At 41.2% G+C, this 20,298-nt stretch overlaps 1 protein-coding gene across 1 annotated transcript in view; it reads left to right on the plus strand.

Annotated features, from left to right (window-relative positions):
* The window catches only part of LOC118340017 (histone deacetylase 4-like), a 51,919-nt gene extending 32,853 nt beyond the window's left edge, over window positions 1-19,066 (plus strand). Inside the window, exons 7-26 of the mRNA XM_035677858.1 lie at window positions 1,973-2,101; window positions 2,205-2,314; window positions 3,117-3,251; window positions 3,399-3,591; window positions 5,204-5,427; window positions 7,787-8,011; window positions 8,453-8,648; window positions 9,526-9,659; window positions 9,757-9,859; window positions 9,948-9,994; window positions 10,480-10,587; window positions 10,954-11,009; window positions 11,320-11,407; window positions 11,578-11,697; window positions 12,355-12,452; window positions 13,617-13,735; window positions 13,868-14,001; window positions 14,602-14,686; window positions 14,842-14,986; window positions 15,887-19,066. Of these exons, the coding sequence (XP_035533751.1) occupies window positions 1,973-2,101; window positions 2,205-2,314; window positions 3,117-3,251; window positions 3,399-3,591; window positions 5,204-5,427; window positions 7,787-8,011; window positions 8,453-8,648; window positions 9,526-9,659; window positions 9,757-9,859; window positions 9,948-9,994; window positions 10,480-10,587; window positions 10,954-11,009; window positions 11,320-11,407; window positions 11,578-11,697; window positions 12,355-12,452; window positions 13,617-13,735; window positions 13,868-14,001; window positions 14,602-14,686; window positions 14,842-14,986; window positions 15,887-15,926 (2,489 nt within the window). The 3' untranslated portion in view covers window positions 15,927-19,066. The remainder of the gene's footprint in view (window positions 1-1,972; window positions 2,102-2,204; window positions 2,315-3,116; window positions 3,252-3,398; window positions 3,592-5,203; window positions 5,428-7,786; window positions 8,012-8,452; window positions 8,649-9,525; window positions 9,660-9,756; window positions 9,860-9,947; window positions 9,995-10,479; window positions 10,588-10,953; window positions 11,010-11,319; window positions 11,408-11,577; window positions 11,698-12,354; window positions 12,453-13,616; window positions 13,736-13,867; window positions 14,002-14,601; window positions 14,687-14,841; window positions 14,987-15,886) is intronic.
* The last annotated feature ends 1,232 nt before the right edge of the window (window positions 19,067-20,298 follow it).

Genomic DNA, 20,298 nt, shown 5'->3' on the forward strand with positions numbered 1-20,298 from the left:
AAGGCTACTTGGATAAAAGTGTCTAACAGCTATATAAGTTGTAAAACTTTAGTTTTATGCTTTTTAGGATCTCCAAAAAAGAATTAAAAAGTCAAATAAATGCTGTACTTTATGTTTGGACAATCTAAATGGCATCTAAGCTAGAGTATTTAGCTTTTCACAGAACTAGTTTATCTGTGTTACTTTATAAATATAGCTCCTTATTAATGTGGTATAATAAACTAAATATTGAAGCATCAAAATAGTTTTTTCAACTACAGGAAAACAATCAATTAGCTTTGGCTAAGGCTAGCTGTGGAGTGAAGTCACTGTGGTTCGTTTTTACCTCTCTTTTGTAGTTACTGTGAATTTAACATGCTGTTTATATTGGAATATTTTTTATATTAATATGAACAGATGTCAAATGGTTGCATTTGGGCAGATCTGTCCATTATACACTGTTGACCTAGATTTTACCCTTTAGTTTCCTTTTGCAGAATACTAACTTACTTCATCTTAATTGTTTCCAAAGATGTAAAAATCATAGAAATTATGTAGTATCAACATTAATTGGCTTGACTCCATCTGGACTGAGTTTTCCCTCACAGTTTGTGCTACTGTACCTTCACACTTCATCGTTCACACTTCACTCTTTATCACACATTTATTTTTACCTGACACTGTGAACAAGAACAAATTCATTTGACTAATGTTTCCTAAAAGGATTTTTCAGGAAAGTTTTTTTCCAGGTCAGTCCATGTATCTGTGCCCTCAGTAAGAAGTAAGTAAGTAAATACAATAACAGATGAATCTGGTTATGTCATAATCAGGGTTAGTGGTGTACCACATTGGATTCAGTCCTCCTTTGATGATTAAAAATTGGATAATGAATAGTGAAATTATCCGAGGCTGTTGATTGGCAGGGCAGAGTAAACAGTAAACAGAGCATTAGCGTCCATGGCAGGAGCCAAGGTGACATGCCGTTCTCTTCTCCTTGTCTCCATTCACAAGTCTGTGGCACAAATACACAAAAGACCAAAAGGCCTTTAGGCAATCAGACATGGCTCCCAAATTGGAGCTAATTGCTTTTTAGCTGCAGTGTCGTTGGGAAAATGGATCAGAATTTGGCATGTTCAGAAAGCATTGAAATAGGCGGGAGAAATCGTAAATGAATAGCATCTTGTAACAGTTTGTCTAGGAAACAGGTTTCATAACAAAGCAGCTGTGTGGAAGGCGCTCCATGACAGATCAATGTGTAGAGGCACCCAGTTTCAGATGAAAGTCTGTGAGACTGTAGCTCAGGTAACTCTCCCACCCTTTTGATTGATTTGTCCAAAGCTGCACAGCCGCCAGTTGTCTGCTTAACATCAGGGAAGCTCAACGGGGGTGTTGGCAAGAAACAAAAAATCACCAAGTTACCAGAGGTAATGGCAGTGTTGTAGTTAAATGGTTGAAGTGGCACTTTACAGTTGAAGCTTATTCACACAAATAACACAGCAGCTTTTGACATTTCTCAGGCTGCAACAAGAACCAGCGACACACCTTGTTACAACAGATAATCGAACGCAGGTGTGGCTCCTAATTAACACTCATTAAGTAAGACTACATTTAGTTTTGTTGGAGATGTTCACTCAAAACGGATCATTTCCATTAAGGAAAGCCCAGAATTGAGAAAAAAAGTTAAATACATTTATTAATTTTGCTTTACTTAAGTGGAAAAGTTGCTCATCAATAAAAAGAAGAAACAGTAAATGTCCTTGATGAGCTACAACTCTTGTTGTGCTACAGTGTGTCTTTTAGAAATACATACAATATACATTTTTATTTATAATGACGAACAATGACAATTATGAGACAATTATATAGCTACAATCCTCAGCTGTATCTCCATGATGGTGTATATATGAGTCAGTTTCTTACCTACTATAGGACTTCATTCAGACCATGAATGAATGAACAAATTGATCATAATGTTTCTCTCCATCCTTTACAGCCTCGGAGCCCAACCTGAAGCTGCGCTCCAGGCTGAAGCAGAAGGTGAGCGAGCGGAGGAGCAGTCCGCTGCTGCGGCGTCGAGACAGCCCCATCACCACCGCCAAGAAACGCTCACTCGACATGGCAGGTGAGGGACACACAGCTGTCTGATGTTCAAAAAGTTTTATTTTAGGCGGCTGTGTTTTCTTCTATGTATTTGATTTGTGTGTGTATGTGTGTGTGTGTTTCAGACTCTGCGTGTAGCAGCGCCCCCGGCTCAGGCCCAAGCTCCCCGAATAACAGCTCCAACAACATACCCAATGAGAACGGCATCACTGTGTCAGTCTCCAACAACACGGAGGTAACACACACACACACACACAAACACACACAGCAAGTAGCTAATCACTTGAGTGCATCTGAGGTTTAAACCGATGTACAAATTTACTGATATATTGAGCTGTTACTAACTCACAGACAAACACTTTTTTGTATAACTTATCCATGTTTATTCTTTCATTCTTATTTTAATTCATTATTTGAAAACAGTTCTGTAACCCCTAAACCTCATAATCCCATTTTTTTGTCTTTTACTGGTAAGAAAAGTTTAAAAAAAGTTTTAGATAATTTTTTTCCCTGCAGAAAATGAAAGTCCTTTTTTTAGCATAAAACTTTCACTGCATTGAAAGTTTTATGTGTCATGGCATGAGCTGTAGACTGTCTCAGTTCAAAAATCTTTGTATATGAGATGAACCCTAATAAGCACAAAATCATAACAGAATAAATATACATTGCAAAATTTGCATATAATCTACATAAACCTAAATGATGCAGCCTTTTGCTGTCAGACAAGCTTTGCTGTTTTGTGTATGTGCTGGGCTACAGGTGCTAGTTATTAGCTTTTTTTTAACATGCACAAAGACTGAATGAGGGGTGTTCAGATGATGGGTCTGCAGAGGAGGAAGACAGCCGACGAGCTGGCAAGATGCTATTTGTGGCAGCCATTAGTGGCACTCAGGCAGTGTGGAGGAGGCTTGTGGCCGTGACGATTTTATATCGCCAGTAGGGTGAAAGTGTAGCTCTTTCCCCATGTGTGGACATCTACTGCTGCTGGGTTTTTTCGTGATGCAAATACAGATAAATCATTTAAATGTGCTTCCCAGGCGTCTCTGGCCCAGAGGCTGTGCAGCGGTGCTGAGCGGGGCTCCGTTAACCAGCTGTCCCTCTACACTTCGCCATCCTTACCCAACATCACCCTGGGGCTGCCCGCCACTGCCACGGCCACTGCTGCTTCCAATGTAAGGAGGGAACCGCTGCCAAGCTGGCCAAATTGCTAGCAGACTGTGCATCTATTTATCTGTGAATTTGTCTATCTGGAGTTTACTGTCTGTGACCATTTATTCACAATCAGCCCTTGCCTTATCCCTGCTCTCCCTCTTTTCCAGGTGACGTCAGCCCAGCAGGATGGAGGCCTGCAGCCGGCCCTCTCCCTGAGCCCTCCTTTCCTCTCGGGTGGCCACTTGACCCCCTACCTGGCCGAAGCCGGAGCGGGAACAGGCGGGCACGGTGCTCACAGTCCTCTGCTTCAACACATGGTGCTCATGGAGCAGAGTCCGGCACAGAGCCCCCTGGTGACAGGTAGGAGTACTAATGGAAGTTTTACGAAAGCTAGTAGTGATTAATAGTGGTAAAAGTAACAATAGTGGTAGTAGTTTTGATGAAATAGAAAAAATGGCAAATCACAAGAAGATATTATTCAGTCTCAGTCTCTGGCGACACAAAAAAAAAGTATCACCACACTCACAGAGATGTGTGTCTGTGGAACTTTGTGTGCCCCCCCTCACTGACACTCACCCTGACAGACGTCCATTCATTTGCTCAAACTAATGAGCTCCTTTCATATGTGTGCGTATGCTATGAGAGTGTGACATGGTCGCATTGTGCGCCCTTTCCCATCAGCTCATTCACTGACTACCATTTTGCTGCTATTTTGAGCAGGGCATTAGCAGTGAATGGGCAATGACGCACACACAGACGCATGTGTGTGTATCCGTGCGCAAAAAAAATGTACAGACAAGGACATGCACACGCCCACACACAGGCCAGGAGCAGAGTGTTAAGTTTTGCTGATGCAATAATGGACTTCTCAATTCAGACAAAGCAAAGACATGTTTTTATCCTCTCCATATCCAAGTACCACATGATAGCTATTGGATGTATCAGCGAGCTTTTTCAGAAACAATTTGAAAACACTCTGCTAGTCTAGTCATTTTCTCTGATATTTTCACAGTATTCAAGTGTCTCACATCATTTCCCGCGGCTCGATTGAGGCTGTTTTTCTTATTTTCCTGGCCCGCCTGATACACTGTAAATGGACTAAGATTTTCACTTTTCCAGGCTTGTATTATCACAATAGAAGAATTGCAGTATGGCAGCACAGATGGCTGTTTTTATTTGGTTCACAAATACATCTGCTGACTAATCTTAGGTCCAACACCAGTAATAGTGAAATTAGGAATACATTTTTTTTGATGTGTATCTTGTATTCTTAGAATTAAGTTTATTGAATGCAGCTTACAAAAAAAGGTCAGGGTCTTCCTTAGTGACCAGTCATTGTGGGCTGACACGGCTTGAAAAGACCTTTGCTTGAGATTTTAAGTCATTGTTAGTGTTTTTTTTCACTTCATTCAAACATGAACAATATAAACCTCTCCTTGACTGGACGACTACATCATAATTCACTGAATGGTCATTCGCCTTGCTTCCAGTTTTCAATCTGGAAAAACATGGTGGCTGTTCTGGTAGCCACCGAAATATTCTTGCAGACACAGACCAATGTATCATTATGACACCTAGTCTAAATACCTCATAAGGTTCGGGTTTTGGAGTGGCAGTGAGTCAAGTCACCATTAAAACACTCACCATGAAGCAATGCAGCTTTTCTAAACAGCTCCACAAGTGTCACACACCACCTTGATGTTCTGCCAGGTTTGAACCGGAGGTTTAGCAAGATCTACCTTACCCAAACTAAAACGCTGTCTTTTATGCAACAAAGCTGTTGTGTCTTAATCAAACCTACAACATCAAGCACAGAGTGTTAGATTGAAACAGAGCATTTTCTGTTCTTGTTTCTTAAGCTCTCTCCCAGACAACTTATGTAGAAAGCTCTTCTAATGGATACATTTAAAACTGTCCTCTCGACTTTCACCTCCTTCTGTAACTAAAGTCTTCCTCCTCGTTTGTGTCCAAGGCGTAAGCGGCCTCTCTATGTCGCCGGCAGCGTCCATGGCCAAGCTGCAGCGGCAGCACCGGCCCCTGGGGCGGACCCAGTCGGCCCCTCTGCCCCAGGGGAGCGCAGCACAGGCTCACGCCCAGGCCTTGGCCCTGCAGCAGCTGGTGGTCCAGCAGCAGCACCAGCAGTTCTTGGAGAAGCACAAGCAGCAGTTCCAGCAGCAGCAGCTCCACCTCAACAAGGTGAGGGGTGGAGACGCTTGGTTTTATTTTGTCATTCTTATTCTCCCTCTCATTCTATTTTCTTTCTTCCCTAAGCCTTCAGTTTCCTACCCTCCTATGATTGGGTTTTTCTGTTTGTTGCACATGTTCTCATTATTATTGTTGCATAAGCAGTTTCCTGACTGTGCTGATGAAGGCAGGTGATGGAAGGGGCCACAGATCTGACATCACATTCAAATAAACCAATAATTAATTCGGACTATAAGCCAGCGTGGGCCAGAACAGGAGCTGTAGCGTAGTTGTTTGCGTGGGCGACAGCTAGTAACACAGCCAATAACGTGTTAGCTGTGGATGTGTGTGAAGTCCTTGTTTTTATTCTGCTGTTGTCTTTCTTTCTCTCTCTGTAGTGTTTTTGTCTGCGAGTAGGCGGAGGCAGGTATGGGTTAACATGTAAAGCAGAGTGTGTGTGTGTGTGTGTGTGTGAGAGAATGTTTGCATCCACGTCTCTGTGACTGTGGCCGAGACAGTTGCCACGGACTGTGAGGTAACTGTGAGCTGCCATGGCAACAGAGCGGAAACCTCTGCCTTATACGGTCAGGGCGGAAGCGAGCAGCCGTCGTTCTTGATGGCTTTACCTATTCGAGCAGCAGTACTCGCGGGAGGAGAGGTGGGTGGATGAAACAAGGGATTTCCTCTCCTCCTCCTCCTCCTCCTCCTCCTCCTCCGCCTCCTCCTGCTCTGCTCCGCTCTCTCTCACTCCCTCCATATGTTTCAGAGCTCTCCAGTGGTGGCTTTTTACACAAACATCTCAATAACAGCCTCTGGCACGCCAAGGAGTTTTGTCAGGACAGAAATGAAAATCTCCACTTAATGTTTTATTCTGTTACATTAATCAGAATATACAAGCTGTTTTTTTTATAATGTGAGTAGTGGCGTTAATTTTGTAATTTAGTAAATAATTGCTAACTTGATAGACAGAAAATAAATTGATAAATACATTTATCAAACAAGAATGTAAAATATTCTTTGCATTCACACCTTTAAATGTGAAGATTTGCTGTTTTTCTGTATGATTTAAACACAATTGAATATCTTTGGGTTGCGGACTATCAAACTATTTCTTGATACAGATTCTAAAACCAAAACCCATACAAGAGCTCTCTTTGTCGCAAATGCTAAGGAATAGTTAAACATTTAGGAAAAATATCTTTATTTGCTTTCTTGCCACGAGTTACATGACAAGATTGACACCAAGCACGTGAAGCTATAGCTAGAACCTGCTTAGCTTTGCTTAGCATTAAAACTAGAAACAGCTAGCCTGGTTCTGTCAGAAGGTAAGGTTTTTTCTATATCCTAATGTGAGGCAAACATCAATTTCAACTTGTCTTATACTGTACATGTAATGCACGTGGTTTGGTCTGTAGGAGCTCATCGTAACAAATGACCAGAAAATGTGCTCAGTAACATTTGGCTAATGCCTGGTCCGCGGGGGCCGGATTGGTACAGGTTCAGGTTTTGGACTGCTGCTCAGTTGTGAAAGTAATGACGGATTTTTCTTTTTTGTTCTTGCATTTTATAGACTAAAAGACAATTTTAATAGTCAGGACAAAAAGAGGAGGGGGTGGCAGGGTTCGAGGGCGGAGGTTAAACATGGGTGAAAACAGAAGTTTGTTTGGATGCAAAGAAGACAGGAACAGTAGAGGGGTGGGGGGCTTGAATGAGTGCTGGTGAATGCTCTGACGTCAATGCTGTGTCAGCTCTGTGCCAGGGGACCCAGAGGCTTGCAGCTCTGGGAAGCACACACACACACACACGACAACACACCACACACACACACATACCTGTATCTGAAGCCCACTGTTGAGACTTCTAAGAAACACCTCATCTTTCTTATTGTTCTCTTAGTTTTAAATGCTCATACACCGTGGAGGCCAGTACTCCGCAGCCTTGAATGGCACTTTTGAATGGTCCACGTCAGTGAAAGTGAATGAATAGACAACTGAATCACTACTCGGTGAACAGCAGGCCCCAGTATGAGTCGATGAAAAGCAACACAACGGGGAGTGTGGAATGTCTCTGTTCGATGAGACACATTTTGCCCCGGAGTACAGTCGGCAGAGCGGCCACTCACATTCAATTAGAACGGATAGGTTTGAAATGAGCAAGACACCAATCTGACTGAGTAATCCAAATTAAGCTTGTTAAAAGAAGAATGCTCCAGAGAAAGGAGTGATTTGCCAGGAATTTGATTCAGATGAGAGCCTGCCCGTTTGTCTGAAAGCAGCCTCACACGTTGGAGGGGATTTGTCACATCCTGCTGTTTTATTGTGAAATGAATTTCACATCGTAGAATCATTTCTCTCCCCTGTGTTTCCCGCAGATGATGACCAAGCCCAACGAGTCCCCCGTGGGCCGTCAGCACCAGAGCCACCCGGAGGAGACGGAAGAGGAGCTGAGGGAGCACCAGGACGGAGGGGCTCTGCCGCCGGGGGTCACCATCAAGCAGGAGCCCCCCGACCCGCAGGAGCTGCAGGAGGAGGCGCTGCAGCAGCACAGGGAGCGCGAGCGGGAGAGGCAGGCGGAGCAGGAGCTACTCTTCAGACAGGTATAGAATAGAGGGTTGAGAAAGTGAAAAGTGAGACGTGCTAAAACAACGTAGGCTGAGAGAATCAATATGAAGTTTTGGAGAATTGATCCAACTCTACTTGGCACTAATTTATGTATGTGTTCCTTGGGAAATCCTGGAGAAGTGAAAACTAAAAAAAACAGACACTGAAATGTATTTTTGTGAAAATGTTGCTCTTATGGCATCTCTGTAATTGAATGCTGAGGGGAAACTGAAATTGTATAATTTGTTTTGGCTGCCATCTTTTGGCCATAAGTTGCACTTGCAATATAGAAAATGTGAAAGCCCTTTTCTTCCCTTTAGTCCCCAAATACATTTACATGTTCTCTAAACAACTCACTGTGACACCTGTAGAATTCATCTTTATTTGTGTTTCCTGTGTGTGTGTGTGTGTGTGTGTGTGTTTGTGTGTGTGAGTAGCAGGCCCTGTTGTTGGAGCAGCAGCGCATCCATCAACTGAGAAACTATCAAGCCTCCATGGAGGCTGCCGGCTTGTCAATCTCCTTCCCAGGACACCGCCCCCTGTCCAGGGCCCAATCGTCTCCAGCCTCAGCATCCTCCTTCCCAATCAGCGTCCCCGCTAGTGATCCTCCCGTCAAACCTCGTTTCACCACAGGTCCGCACCGCCATCCTCTCTCACTGAACCTCTGATCTACTTAGCTGTGGCTCCTTTTGCTCACAGTCTTTGATCTTGGGTCTGTTTTCTGTTAGCAGAGCAGCTGTGTTGCTCAGAATCTGTTTACTTATTATTTCCACAACTATAGTCTGACTCTGGTCTGCCTGAGACATGCATTTGAGAAATTTCTGGCTTTGAATTTCCCTTCCTTCCTAATGCACAGGGGAGTGAAAAGAGAAACTTCCATCCAAAAAGCAGGTGAATTGGCCAAAGAATGGTGTAATGGTTCCGGCCTCCATCTGGTAGCAGTAATAATGGAGCTAGAGGAGCTAATCTTGCCAAAACCTCTTCTCTCCCACTTTGTCTTCCTCTCAGACATCTGACTCTTTGAACAAAGAATACATTATAAAGAGAGCTGAGAATAAATGAGGAAGGAATGAATCTTCTATCCGCAGTAGACGTAATTTGGAACTGTATTAAAGATTTTGCATTCATGCACCATAGTTAAGATATTTTTATCACTGTTTGGCCTACTTTACTCCCACTCAGTTCTGCATAGAAAATCAGGCTTTACAAGTTTTACATTTTGAAAGAAGTTTCATTAACAGAAAGTAACGCTATTGTTTGGTCTTTAAAACCTCAGAAAATTGTAAAAACAAATCTATCTAAGCCCACACAAGCCATATGTCATCTTCAGATTACTTGTTTAGTCCGTTTGCAGAAAACCAAAGACAATTTACACCAACATAAAGCAAAGACAAGTATATTCTCACATTTCAGAAGCTGGAACTGGACATTTTTGCAAGAGAAAATATCTCTCTTCATCATCATAATTATTTAATTGTTAATGAGTGTATGTCTCTGTGTGTTCCCTCAGGCCTGGTGTACGACTCTCTCATGCAGAAGCACCAGTGTATGTGTGGAAACACCAACAGTCACCCGGAGCACGCAGGCCGGATTCAGAGCATTTGGTCTCGGCTGCAGGAGACCGGGCTCAGAGCGCAGTGTGAGGTGTGTTATAAGTAGAAAAGACTTCACAGTGAACATCACACAAAGTTGTAAACTGCATATGAGAGTTGTATCCCTCTGCGTGCGTGCGTGTGTATAGTGTATCCGTGGGAGGAAGGCCACGCTGGAAGAGCTGCAGACGGTTCACTCTGAAGCCCACGTCCTGCTGTATGGAACCAACCCTCTCCGACAGAAACTTGATTGTAAGCTCACACACACACATACGCAGCATTACAGTTACTCAACTGCTGATATTTAGTCACAATTCAATTATTATTTCCTGATCACCAGGTTCAATCACTCCCATGTTCGTACGGCTACCGTGTGGAGGTGTGGGGGTAAGTAACACAAAAAATTATAAAACTGACATTAGTGATTGTCATTTTCATTGTATGGAAAGACAAGGCAAGTTTCTGTGTTGCATATATGGAGGCTAAAGATACACAAAATATAATGTAGGTCTTGATATGCTAAAGCTAACAGGTCACTAGCAGTTCAAAAATTATTACAGTATTTTAAAACACAATGAAAAGGCAAATAAAAGAAATAAACTGCAGTAATAAGTTGTCCTAAATTTAATGCAGGAAATAAAAGTTCATTAGAAAAAAATGTGAAAAGCATTAGGAGGACGGAAGAGTAATAGTGTATGTTATATGTTTTTAGTGAATAAATACAAAAGCGAAGAGAGGGTCAAACCTGCAGCTTTTTTAGTTTGGTGAACAACTTGAACCTGTCAATGTGTAACATTTCAGTCGCTTTAATTCCTTCACTTTCTCTCCATAGTGTCGATTTAGCTCTGAGAATTGTGTTTTTGTGTCTCTAGGTGGACAGTGACACCATTTGGAACGAGGTCCACTCCTCCAGCGCGGCTCGTCTCGCTGTCGGCTCGGTGGTGGAGCTCGTTTTCAAAGTGGCTACTCGAGAGCTGAAGGTAACTATGATTTCACTCGTCTGGTTTTTGAAAGAGAATGCGTGACCTTCGGTCTTGGCTTCGCCTCCTGAGGAAAACACAGTGATGTAGATTTGTTTTAAAAGCAGGACATTTCAAATGATTCCACCAGGATTCACTCTCGTGAAAAATAAAAGTTTATTTATGTTTGATTTTTTCCCATTCAGAAGCTGCATTAATAAACATTGCAGGCTCCCCTCTTTATGTTTTGAGTGTATTGTGTATGGAGTGTGTAAATTACAGTGTTTTTAGCGGTGGTTCACCTCTGCTCATTGAACACAGAGGAAACACTGAAGGGTGATCAGTGCCGCTGTGGCTGACTCCTGTCCCTCCTGTCTGTCTCCCCAGAATGGTTTCGCTGTGGTTCGCCCTCCTGGTCATCATGCAGAGGAAAGCACTCCCATGTAAGGCCACAGCCATCACCACACTCAGTTGGAGACACTTAATCTATGCATATACAAATACCAGCACTGGAACAGGCTCGTCTGGAATAGAAATTACATAAACCATTGAGTTTATTTGCACATAAAGTACTGAGTGCCTTTATTCTGGCAGCTGTTTCAAGACGGCTTTATTTATTTTTCATATCCTCCCTACAACGTGTTTGAAATGCACTATAAAAACATGAAAACAGAGCAGGAAAGTGCTGAGGCACAGCTGAATTTCATAACAAGCAGGACGACTCAGCCCTCCTTCTCTTTGCTGATGTTTCAGGGGTTTCTGCTACTTCAACTCTGTGGCCATCGCAGCCAAGCTTCTGCAGCAGAGACTCAACGTCAACAAGATCCTCATCGTGGACTGGGTCAGTCCCTACTGTAACCAGATCTCTATCACGTTTTGTGAACAGCATAGAATTAGTTTGCATTAAAAACAAGTTAGTTTTAATTGAGTTTCCTCTATTATATGTTTTTTAAAATGCACACAGCATGGAAAAGTTTGTGATTATATCATGTGTGTACTGTCTAACCTCAGGACGTTCACCATGGCAACGGCACGCAGCAAGCCTTCTACGATGACCCCAACATCCTTTACCTGTCTATTCATCGCTATGACGACGGCAACTTCTTCCCTGGAAGCGGAGCACCTGACGAGGTGAGTGTGTAACCTTATTAAGTCTCACCAGACCTAAGCGATGCATTCCCAGTGCATTGTGGGAAACATTTTTCAAGATTCAGTTTTCATAGAAGAAATTTGGATTCTTTCTTCTTTTTGTTTTACTGTTCTCTTACTAAAGCACTTTTTAGTATTCTAGTTATGTTACATGTCTTAATGGAAGATTTGAAGCTACAATTAATGAATCAATCAATGAATCAATCAATGAATCTTCAGTCTATAGAATGTGAAAATAGTGAAAGTGGCGGCTTTAAACTACATGTTTGTCCGACCAACACTCCCAAATCCAACAATATTCAATTTACAATGATATGAAGAAGAGAAAAGCAGCTAATCCTCATATTTGAGGAACAGAAGCTCAGAATGCATTAAATTATGATTTTTTTAGTGCTATAAAGCTCATATGTGTTCTTGTATTAGTCCTGTATAATTTCTAGCAGATTCCATGTGTATAAGACCTTTAGGAAATGTGCACATCAATCCAGACATGACCAAAATTCATACAAAACGGAAACAAATACTCCCCAATAAAGTTAATACTATGGAGTTGTATTGAAAAACAAAGGCAAACTAAACAGTTAACAGCCCGTAGAAGGTTGTCCTGTGAATGTGAGTCACATGTGCTTCTGTCTGCAGGTGGGCAGTGGGCCCGGAGTCGGGTTCAACGTCAATGTTGCCTTCACCGGAGGCCTCGATCCACCCATGGGAGATGCAGAGTACCTTGCTGCCTTCAGGTACCAAATACAACATCATCAAACCACACATACACAAAGCAGCTTCACTACAAAATAGAGCCTAAGGGTCTTTGATTACACTTCCAAAATGTTTATACTTAACAATAATTTATAATACCAACATCATGCAAGTGTGGAAAATCTGGAAAACAAGCTGAATAAATTGAATGTTTTCTGTCCTGTGAAAACTATTTATCTCCAAAGATCAACTTCTAGTTAATAAAAACAGCTGTTTCCAGTATTTTTAGAAAAATCTGTTGTGGTTTTTTAATTTTTTTTATTAAGTATGAGAATTTCCTCAACCGATGAAGAAACAATTAGAGATGTTATGTTTTGATCTCAATTTCTGCCAGTAGATGATTATTTCTGATTATTGTATTGTTGGTACAGCCAGAAAAAAATAATGATTATTTTTCACAGATTTCTTAATTAACTGTTGAATCGTTTGGTAATTTGTCAGAAAATATTGACAACTATTTCTTAAAGCTCAAGTTGCTCCCCAAAAGTGAAGCCAAAACACCTCGATCGCCCTCTGGTGGCTGACTGCAGTATAGGTCATAAAGCCTGTTGCCTCTATGTTAGCAGATGGGACATTAACAAACTAAAAATAAAAGTACAAGTCAAATAAGATTCTTGTCACGCTGATGTATGCTAATACAAGTAAGTGCTAATTCTACCAATAAGTTTGGTTTTAATTTGTTATTTGATGCTATAAAAAGGCGGTTTCACATCATGATTGACAGCTGAGCCCTGCTCGTGACTGAGTTGGCTGCGTGTATGATTGGGAGCTCCGTGCCCTGGCTCTAACCCCAATCAGTGACAGGAAGTGGAGATGCATCTTCCATCTTTATAAATGCCAGTGGTGATGCCATCAGATGTCTCGTTTTGTTCGACTCGAGCTCAAAACTAGATAAAGATACAGAATTTATTATGCCAGAATGTGTGTGTGTGTGTGTGCTTGTATGAAAAGTGCCTGATTGGTTAGGATTTGACAGAGTAAAAAAGTTATTTAATGAATTGTTTGAGGTGGATTAAGGAGTAAATGTTTGCAGGTTGATAAAATGAGTTAATTTAACTTTGTGCTGTTTGAGTATCTTCTACATTCACATTGAAATATTGTCTGTTACTCTGTATAATCGCTGTACTCCACCCTCCCACTCTCAGGTCGGTGGTGATGCCCATAGCCAACGAGTTCGCTCCGGACATCGTGCTGGTCTCTTCTGGTTTCGATGCTGTGGAGGGACACCCTCCACCACTGGGCGGTTACACTTTGACGTCCAAGTGTGAGTACAAGATTATTTAAAGTATGTTTCTTATCTCACATGAGAAAGGTTTCTGGGAACAAACTGCTAAAATGTCACTTAGATTAAACTGCTGTAGCATATTGAAGATTCATTCATGATACCTTTCCTCAGGTTTTGGCTATCTGACCAGGCAGCTCATGACTCTCGCTGGAGGCCGGGTGGTCCTGGCACTGGAGGGGGGTCACGACCTCACCGCCATCTGCGACGCCTCTGAGGCCTGCGTCGCTGCCCTGCTAGGCCAGGAGGTAAGGAGTTCACTTGAACAACAAGCAGGATCTGAATCCTAATTGATGTCCCTTGTGAAGACAAACGAATGGGACAGAGTGTGGCATGTTTGTCTGGTTGTCAGCCAGGTGCTTCACATCTCTAATGTTGAATCACACTCACAAAGCATCCATTGTTGCTTCCGCTGTTCCATTATTTTAGATCTACCTGGGGAAATGAATTTAATAACTAGAGATTTCATTCATTACATTTTAATCCCCTTTTAATCTGCTGTGTTGGCAATGAAATGGAAAAACAAACATTATTTTGAGGACAAAGTTGCATAAATCCTGTGCAAATGTATCATTACTTAAGCTGTAAAACATGAAAGCATTAATTTAATTAGATGGGGAAGGTTTACCTCGATAAAGTGACATTAGGCATTATTAGTGTTTACACCACTGTGTCACACATCTGGGATTCGGGACGCAAATAAAGTTTGAATATGGCCCGGGAGTGGAGTGAACTGATGTTACATGGTGCATTTTTTCCATGTCAGCTCCTTCTAGAAGGTATTGGACATGCAGCCTGTTTCCATAGTTATGTTTACATTTTCTCTTTGTGTTTTTTGTCCCGTGCAGCTGGACCCGCTGCCGAAGGCCATCCTCGAGCAGAGGCCCAACCCCAACGCTGTTCGCTCTCTGGAGAAAGTTTTAGAGACTCACAGTGAGTTCACCCTCAGTTACACTAAAACACAATCACATACGGATGGGCAATGAGTTTTTAGATCATGTAGAAACAGTAACTGGTCACTCTTGTCAGGTGGTGTCTTGGGGTTTGCTTACATGTTTTTGTGTCCAATGTTTCCCCCGCACTCTCAGGTAAGTACTGGCGCTCGGTGCACCGCTACTCACCGCGGCTAGGACTTTCCTTGCTGGAGGCCAAACGAGGAGACTCGGAGGAAGCTGAGGCTGTCAGTGCCATGGCCTCTCTCTCCGTGGCTAACACCAACGCCATGGATCAAAGGTAAAGGATCCAGCTGAAGACACATCTACAGTCTTTTTTTTTTATATAGGCTTTTACCCTTAGCCCTGTGCTCCTCATAAAGGCACCTCTACTTCCACTACTTTCTGTGTCCTGTAGGTGTGGTTAAAGTCAAGCCTGGCAGTCATCCATTAGGGATAGTATATGTTGAGCAAGTGAGATAAATGAAGAGTCACATAGCAAATAATACAGTCAATCAACAATGTATTTCACTTGTTATGTTTGGATTTATAATTTAACAAGGTAAAGATACGATACTAAATATGTTGAAATCCAACCTCAAAAGAAGTCAAATATTTAACAAAAATCTATATTTCTAAATTATTTTTATTTATTTATTGGTTTATTGACATCGGAAAGGACACATTACTGTACTAACATTACTGTTAATGTGCCTGAGTTAGCCAAGATGCTGCTTTTCATTTGAAGTCCCTGGGCAGATGTTAAAAAATAACATTGGATTAAAATTACAAAGGTTATTGAAATCAATAATTGGAATTTAGAGAAAATAATGTTGGTAAAACACACAGGACACCATTATATTACATCGCCAAGTACTAATTAGAACAAGACATGCTAACAATGAAACAGGGAATAACAAAGAATCAATCAGTGAATGTTTGCCTCTGAGTTTGGTCTAAATTAAATCAACTGGCCCATTATTTTACAAACTTTGCTTATCTTATTGGAAGTTTGTGAAGAGGGCCCTCTCAAAGTCCCACATAAATGTGTGAAAGGTCAAGAAGAGTTACTGTTACTTGCTCTGCAATCAGCGGCAGAGTGAGTCCCAAGTCTCCACGGAGCAGAGCTGCAGGTGGTTGAAGGAAATCTGACAGCCAGCCGGAGGTTTAACCTGCGTTTGTGTGTCTCTTTGTCCACCAGGCAAGAAGAGGAACCCATGGAGGAGGAGGAACCACTGTAACGGAGGGAAACACAAGGGTGTCACACTGTTACCATTGACCTCTCCGGAGAACGCCTCTTTGAGCTGCGAAGAGTCTCGACTGATCCCTTCATTTAGTCCCCCTAACCCCACTCACCACGTCAGTCACCTTGATTGGCGGCCCCTCGGCCAAAAACGAGGGAGAGGGGGTGGGCTCAGCCTCAGAGTAGGGAGCCAATCAGGAGACGGAGGACTGAATTGAAAAGAAAAAATTAAACATAACAGCATCGCTCGGCGGCGCTCGCTCAGAGACACTCATTTTTTTTTCTGTCAGTCTTCGCACCCCCCACGTTAGCCCACAGCGGCTAACCAAGTGACCAAGGCAGCGGGCGAGTGTATTTGGAGATTTGGGGCGAGATCAGGTCTCGTCATGGAGCAGTGCAGAATCATACGGTGCTTTACACAGCTGCCTTCTGACCATTTATAGTATGGACACCAGGGACAGCAGATGTTCCCAGCTGTCAACAGTGTGGGAGTTTCTTTTCTCTTTTCTCAACTATTTTTCCCGACAAAACAAAGGGCATCACGGCAACTGACATAATATTTCACAAGATGCGTTCACTGTGGACTGCCGAAGTTTGAGTAGGCTTTTTGCAAAGATTTGATGAGGAGACTGTCGCCTCGCTGGAGCAGCCTGTCGTTGAAAAAGGTTGAGGAGTGCCTTGGTGAGGGGGTCCGCTGGATCGTTCAGGAAAAGATTGCCTTAAGTCAAAAGATTTTTCTCGCTGAGGATCGGCGCGAGGGGAGGGAGACGGAGAGTTTCCGGGTCCTTTTTGGGGGGACAAGAATGACAAAAATAAAGCAAACAATCTTTCAGCATGTTTACTTGGAACGTGACGAAGACAACATTTATGTCTCTCACAGCCTCTCTTGAAGAGTTACTTTACTTTTGGATGGATCTATTTTTCTGTAAAAAAGGAAACGCTTTGTAAAGGTAGTTGCCAGCTTCAGTAGAAAAACGGTGCAAACATGGAGACCTTCAAACAAGGAAATTAGATTGAAAAACTCTCAAAAAGGTTTAGCCTTTGATGTAGCTTCCCTTTAACTGAAGTCATTGCTTTGTAAACACATAAAGCATGCATTTGAGCAGAGAGACAAGACATTTTATCAAGATTTTTGAATGTTATCCAAAAGAGAAAGCCAAGCAAGAAAAGCCAAAGCATGAGTTTGCATTTACAGTAGTACTTTCACTCCACTTAGCTGGCAAGTCGACAAACATTTCTCGTATTGGCCCTTTCAGATAAGGCTCCCAGTACCCAGTTCAATGTTTACTAATTTAATCCTTCACAGATCAAGTGAGCATTTCTGTACGTGTGCCGATCGGCCTCTCATGCTTTGCCGGTTGGCAGCTACCTTGGTTTGCTAGTGTGAGCTAAACATTAGTCATGTATATTGAATTGAATATATTTTGAGAGGCAGTAATCGAGTATTGCCTGTTTGTATCTACATGTATGAGTTCCACACCAAGTGGTCAATTTACTATATCAGAAATGTGTTTGGTAAGCGTGTCCACTTTTTATTTTTTATTTTATAAGATTATTTTTCTAACTTTTTTCATCCATAGATTTTGTTCTGTGTTTTTATCCGTTTTCTGGATAGTTATAGGGCTGCCATTCACACACTTAGTACTATTGTCACCTCTTGTTCAAAACTTTCTTTCTTTCTTGTATTTATCAAAAATAAGGAGCAACTCTTTCTTTCTTTCTTTATACGGCTCTCTCGGCCTTTCTGCATTTTCATCAATTGTGTATTTATAACATGTACTGTTTATAGGAGATTTGTATATGGAAAATTTATAAATGTACTCTAACTAATGACAGCTATGATATTGTGAGCGACAAACAGTATGGTGTACGATATTACTCCATGAACTTTTAAAAAAAGCAGCATATTTAACTCGTCATCGACTGCACTGTTTTGCCCTCACGTGAAATCATTACACGGCACTGCAATTGACCTTTTGAAACACCTTCAGAGTAAAACAATTGATCACTTTGTTGCCTAATTGATACATTTTCCTCTCCTGCATGGGTGATATGCACTTAACCTTCCGACTGTGACAACACATCCAAAAAGAGGTTTAGAGGCCGTTTTATGTAGCTAGCTGAGTTTAACTGGGCGGGAAAAGACATGGAGGGGGGACTTATGTCGAAAAAGTGGATTTTTAACTAGTTTTGGATGGAAAACATCAGCCGATTATTTTAAAATCTCTTTCTGAGTATGTGTTGCACTATCATGTTTTGACTCTCCATAACACCAGTGTCTCCTTCTAACTATCATGCCTATTTTAAGTTGATATCATTTTATAAACTTGTAAAATTTGAGCTTAAGTTGATATTTTTTTCATGTCTAACAAAACATTCCACTTGTTACTCATTTAATTTGGCTTTTTTTTCAAATGAATTTGAGTTTTGTTGGGGTTTTTTTGTAGAAACTTTAATACTACTCTTTTGTTTTTGCCGTCTGCTCGCGCCAACTTTAACTCTTTGCATGGTTTGTGAGTCAGCATGCCTGCTTGTCTATGTAACAAAAATGTATTTGCACAACAGAAGAAGAACACTGGAGGACTTAAAAATAATAAAACCTCCCACGGCAACTCCCAAGAGCACCAGGCAGGATGGGTTTCTTCCTCTCTGGTGTGCAAACAATTCAAAAGACTTTGTCCAAATGACTCCACTGAGAAACATTTGATATTGTTCTTATTGAATATCGTTTCCAATAAGTGATTTTAACATGATTCAGCACTTACAACATGTATGGACTGTGCTAAAGAGAAACATGCTCTGCCAAACCTCTGCTACATTCACACCTTAAAAAGACTCTCCCAAAGAATGTTCCTCTTTCAAAAATCTTTGAACGGGCGCTGTTACGGTAGAGAAATGACGGCTATCAGTTTTGGAAAAAGGGCATCGTCGTTTTGATTGTCACACCCACCTCGGCCAGTTCTATATATATAACCACTGTGGCTCAAGAGCAATTCTCGGTTTACATGTAAATGGATAAAAAGGTTATTTTTTGTTTGTTGTTTGTCTCTATTGATGAAAAATGTTATCTTTCTTTGGGACCTACGCTTTGGACATTTCATCTCTGACATCATCTATAAAATATATTTCTGAAAAATACAAGGATCTGCACTCATGTCATTTCTGTTTGCAGGTTTTGATGAATTATAAGATGAACTGGGGTTTCAGAAAAAAAGAGTCAGGATTGGAGAACTTTTAGTGCTATTTCAAGATTTTTTCACATCAGTAACGAGACGCAAATACACTCAGTATCAACAGAGATTGTCTTATCACTTGTGAAGACATTTAAAGTACGTTATCTCTTCATCCCTCACAGGAAGGCAGAAATTCAGATTATCTAACTGATGATGTTAGATCAGATTATCAGACTGACAGAAAACCTGAGGAATACTCAAAGTCCATGTTAGCACAATCCAAGTGTAAATAATCAGTGCTGCTGCTTGTAGATGAATTCCTGAAATGTGTTTAGTAAGACAGTTTAACCCTCCGTGTTTTTTTACAGAATATCTCTGATCTGAAGACCATAAATTAGCTGCCCAGCACATGACAGCAATGATGGTAGAAAGTATGCCACCACTGACTGAGGAAGACAACATACGAGAGGCATGAAGTCTCAGCTGACTTCTCACTGAGTGGAAAATCTAATTACAAGAACCAATATCACAAGTGTGCCTGTTGGATGTAGTCAAAGTCCAAAGCAGCAGCCATCAGGTGACCTCCTCCTCAAATTAAACATTCTTTGCTCACTAAAATGTCAAGAAATTGTGAAAAATTCCCATTATTATTTCCAAAAGTCCAAAATATTAGAATATTTAGCTTGTTTTGTTGGACAAAGTGTCAAAAACCCAAAGATATTTAGTTTATTATCATAGAAGACAAATAAAACCAGCACAAACTGATTTTTAAGAAGCTGGAAGCTATGAATTTGATGGCTTTTTTATTTAAATATATATATATATATAGGAGCCGTATTGACCACATGTGAGCACTGCTGGTTGATTTGTAGCAATAAGATATTCCTTTACAATAAAATAATAATTGGTGCATTAAAAAAAAAATTACAAGCAAAGGGGGAGGAAGAAGAAAAATAAAGAGTTGAGGAAAATATAGGGATCACATGTACAGGGTCACATATAAATCAAAGATAATAACAATAAATCATAAAATAGTTGAATGAATGAATAAAAAGGGTAAGAAGGTAATATATGCATGTGTCTTGTCATAAATAATAATTGTATAATGAATAATTAATGAGAATATGAAATAAATAATTCGTTTGGAGGGTTTTAACAAGCAATGTGGGATATTTTTATATTTGTAAAATTATATAT

Source organism: Morone saxatilis, unplaced genomic scaffold (assembly GCF_004916995.1).
Source record: "Morone saxatilis isolate NCDOM2014 unplaced genomic scaffold, NCSU_SB_2.0 Contig6, whole genome shotgun sequence".
Classification (NCBI taxonomy): domain Eukaryota; kingdom Metazoa; phylum Chordata; class Actinopteri; family Moronidae; genus Morone; species Morone saxatilis.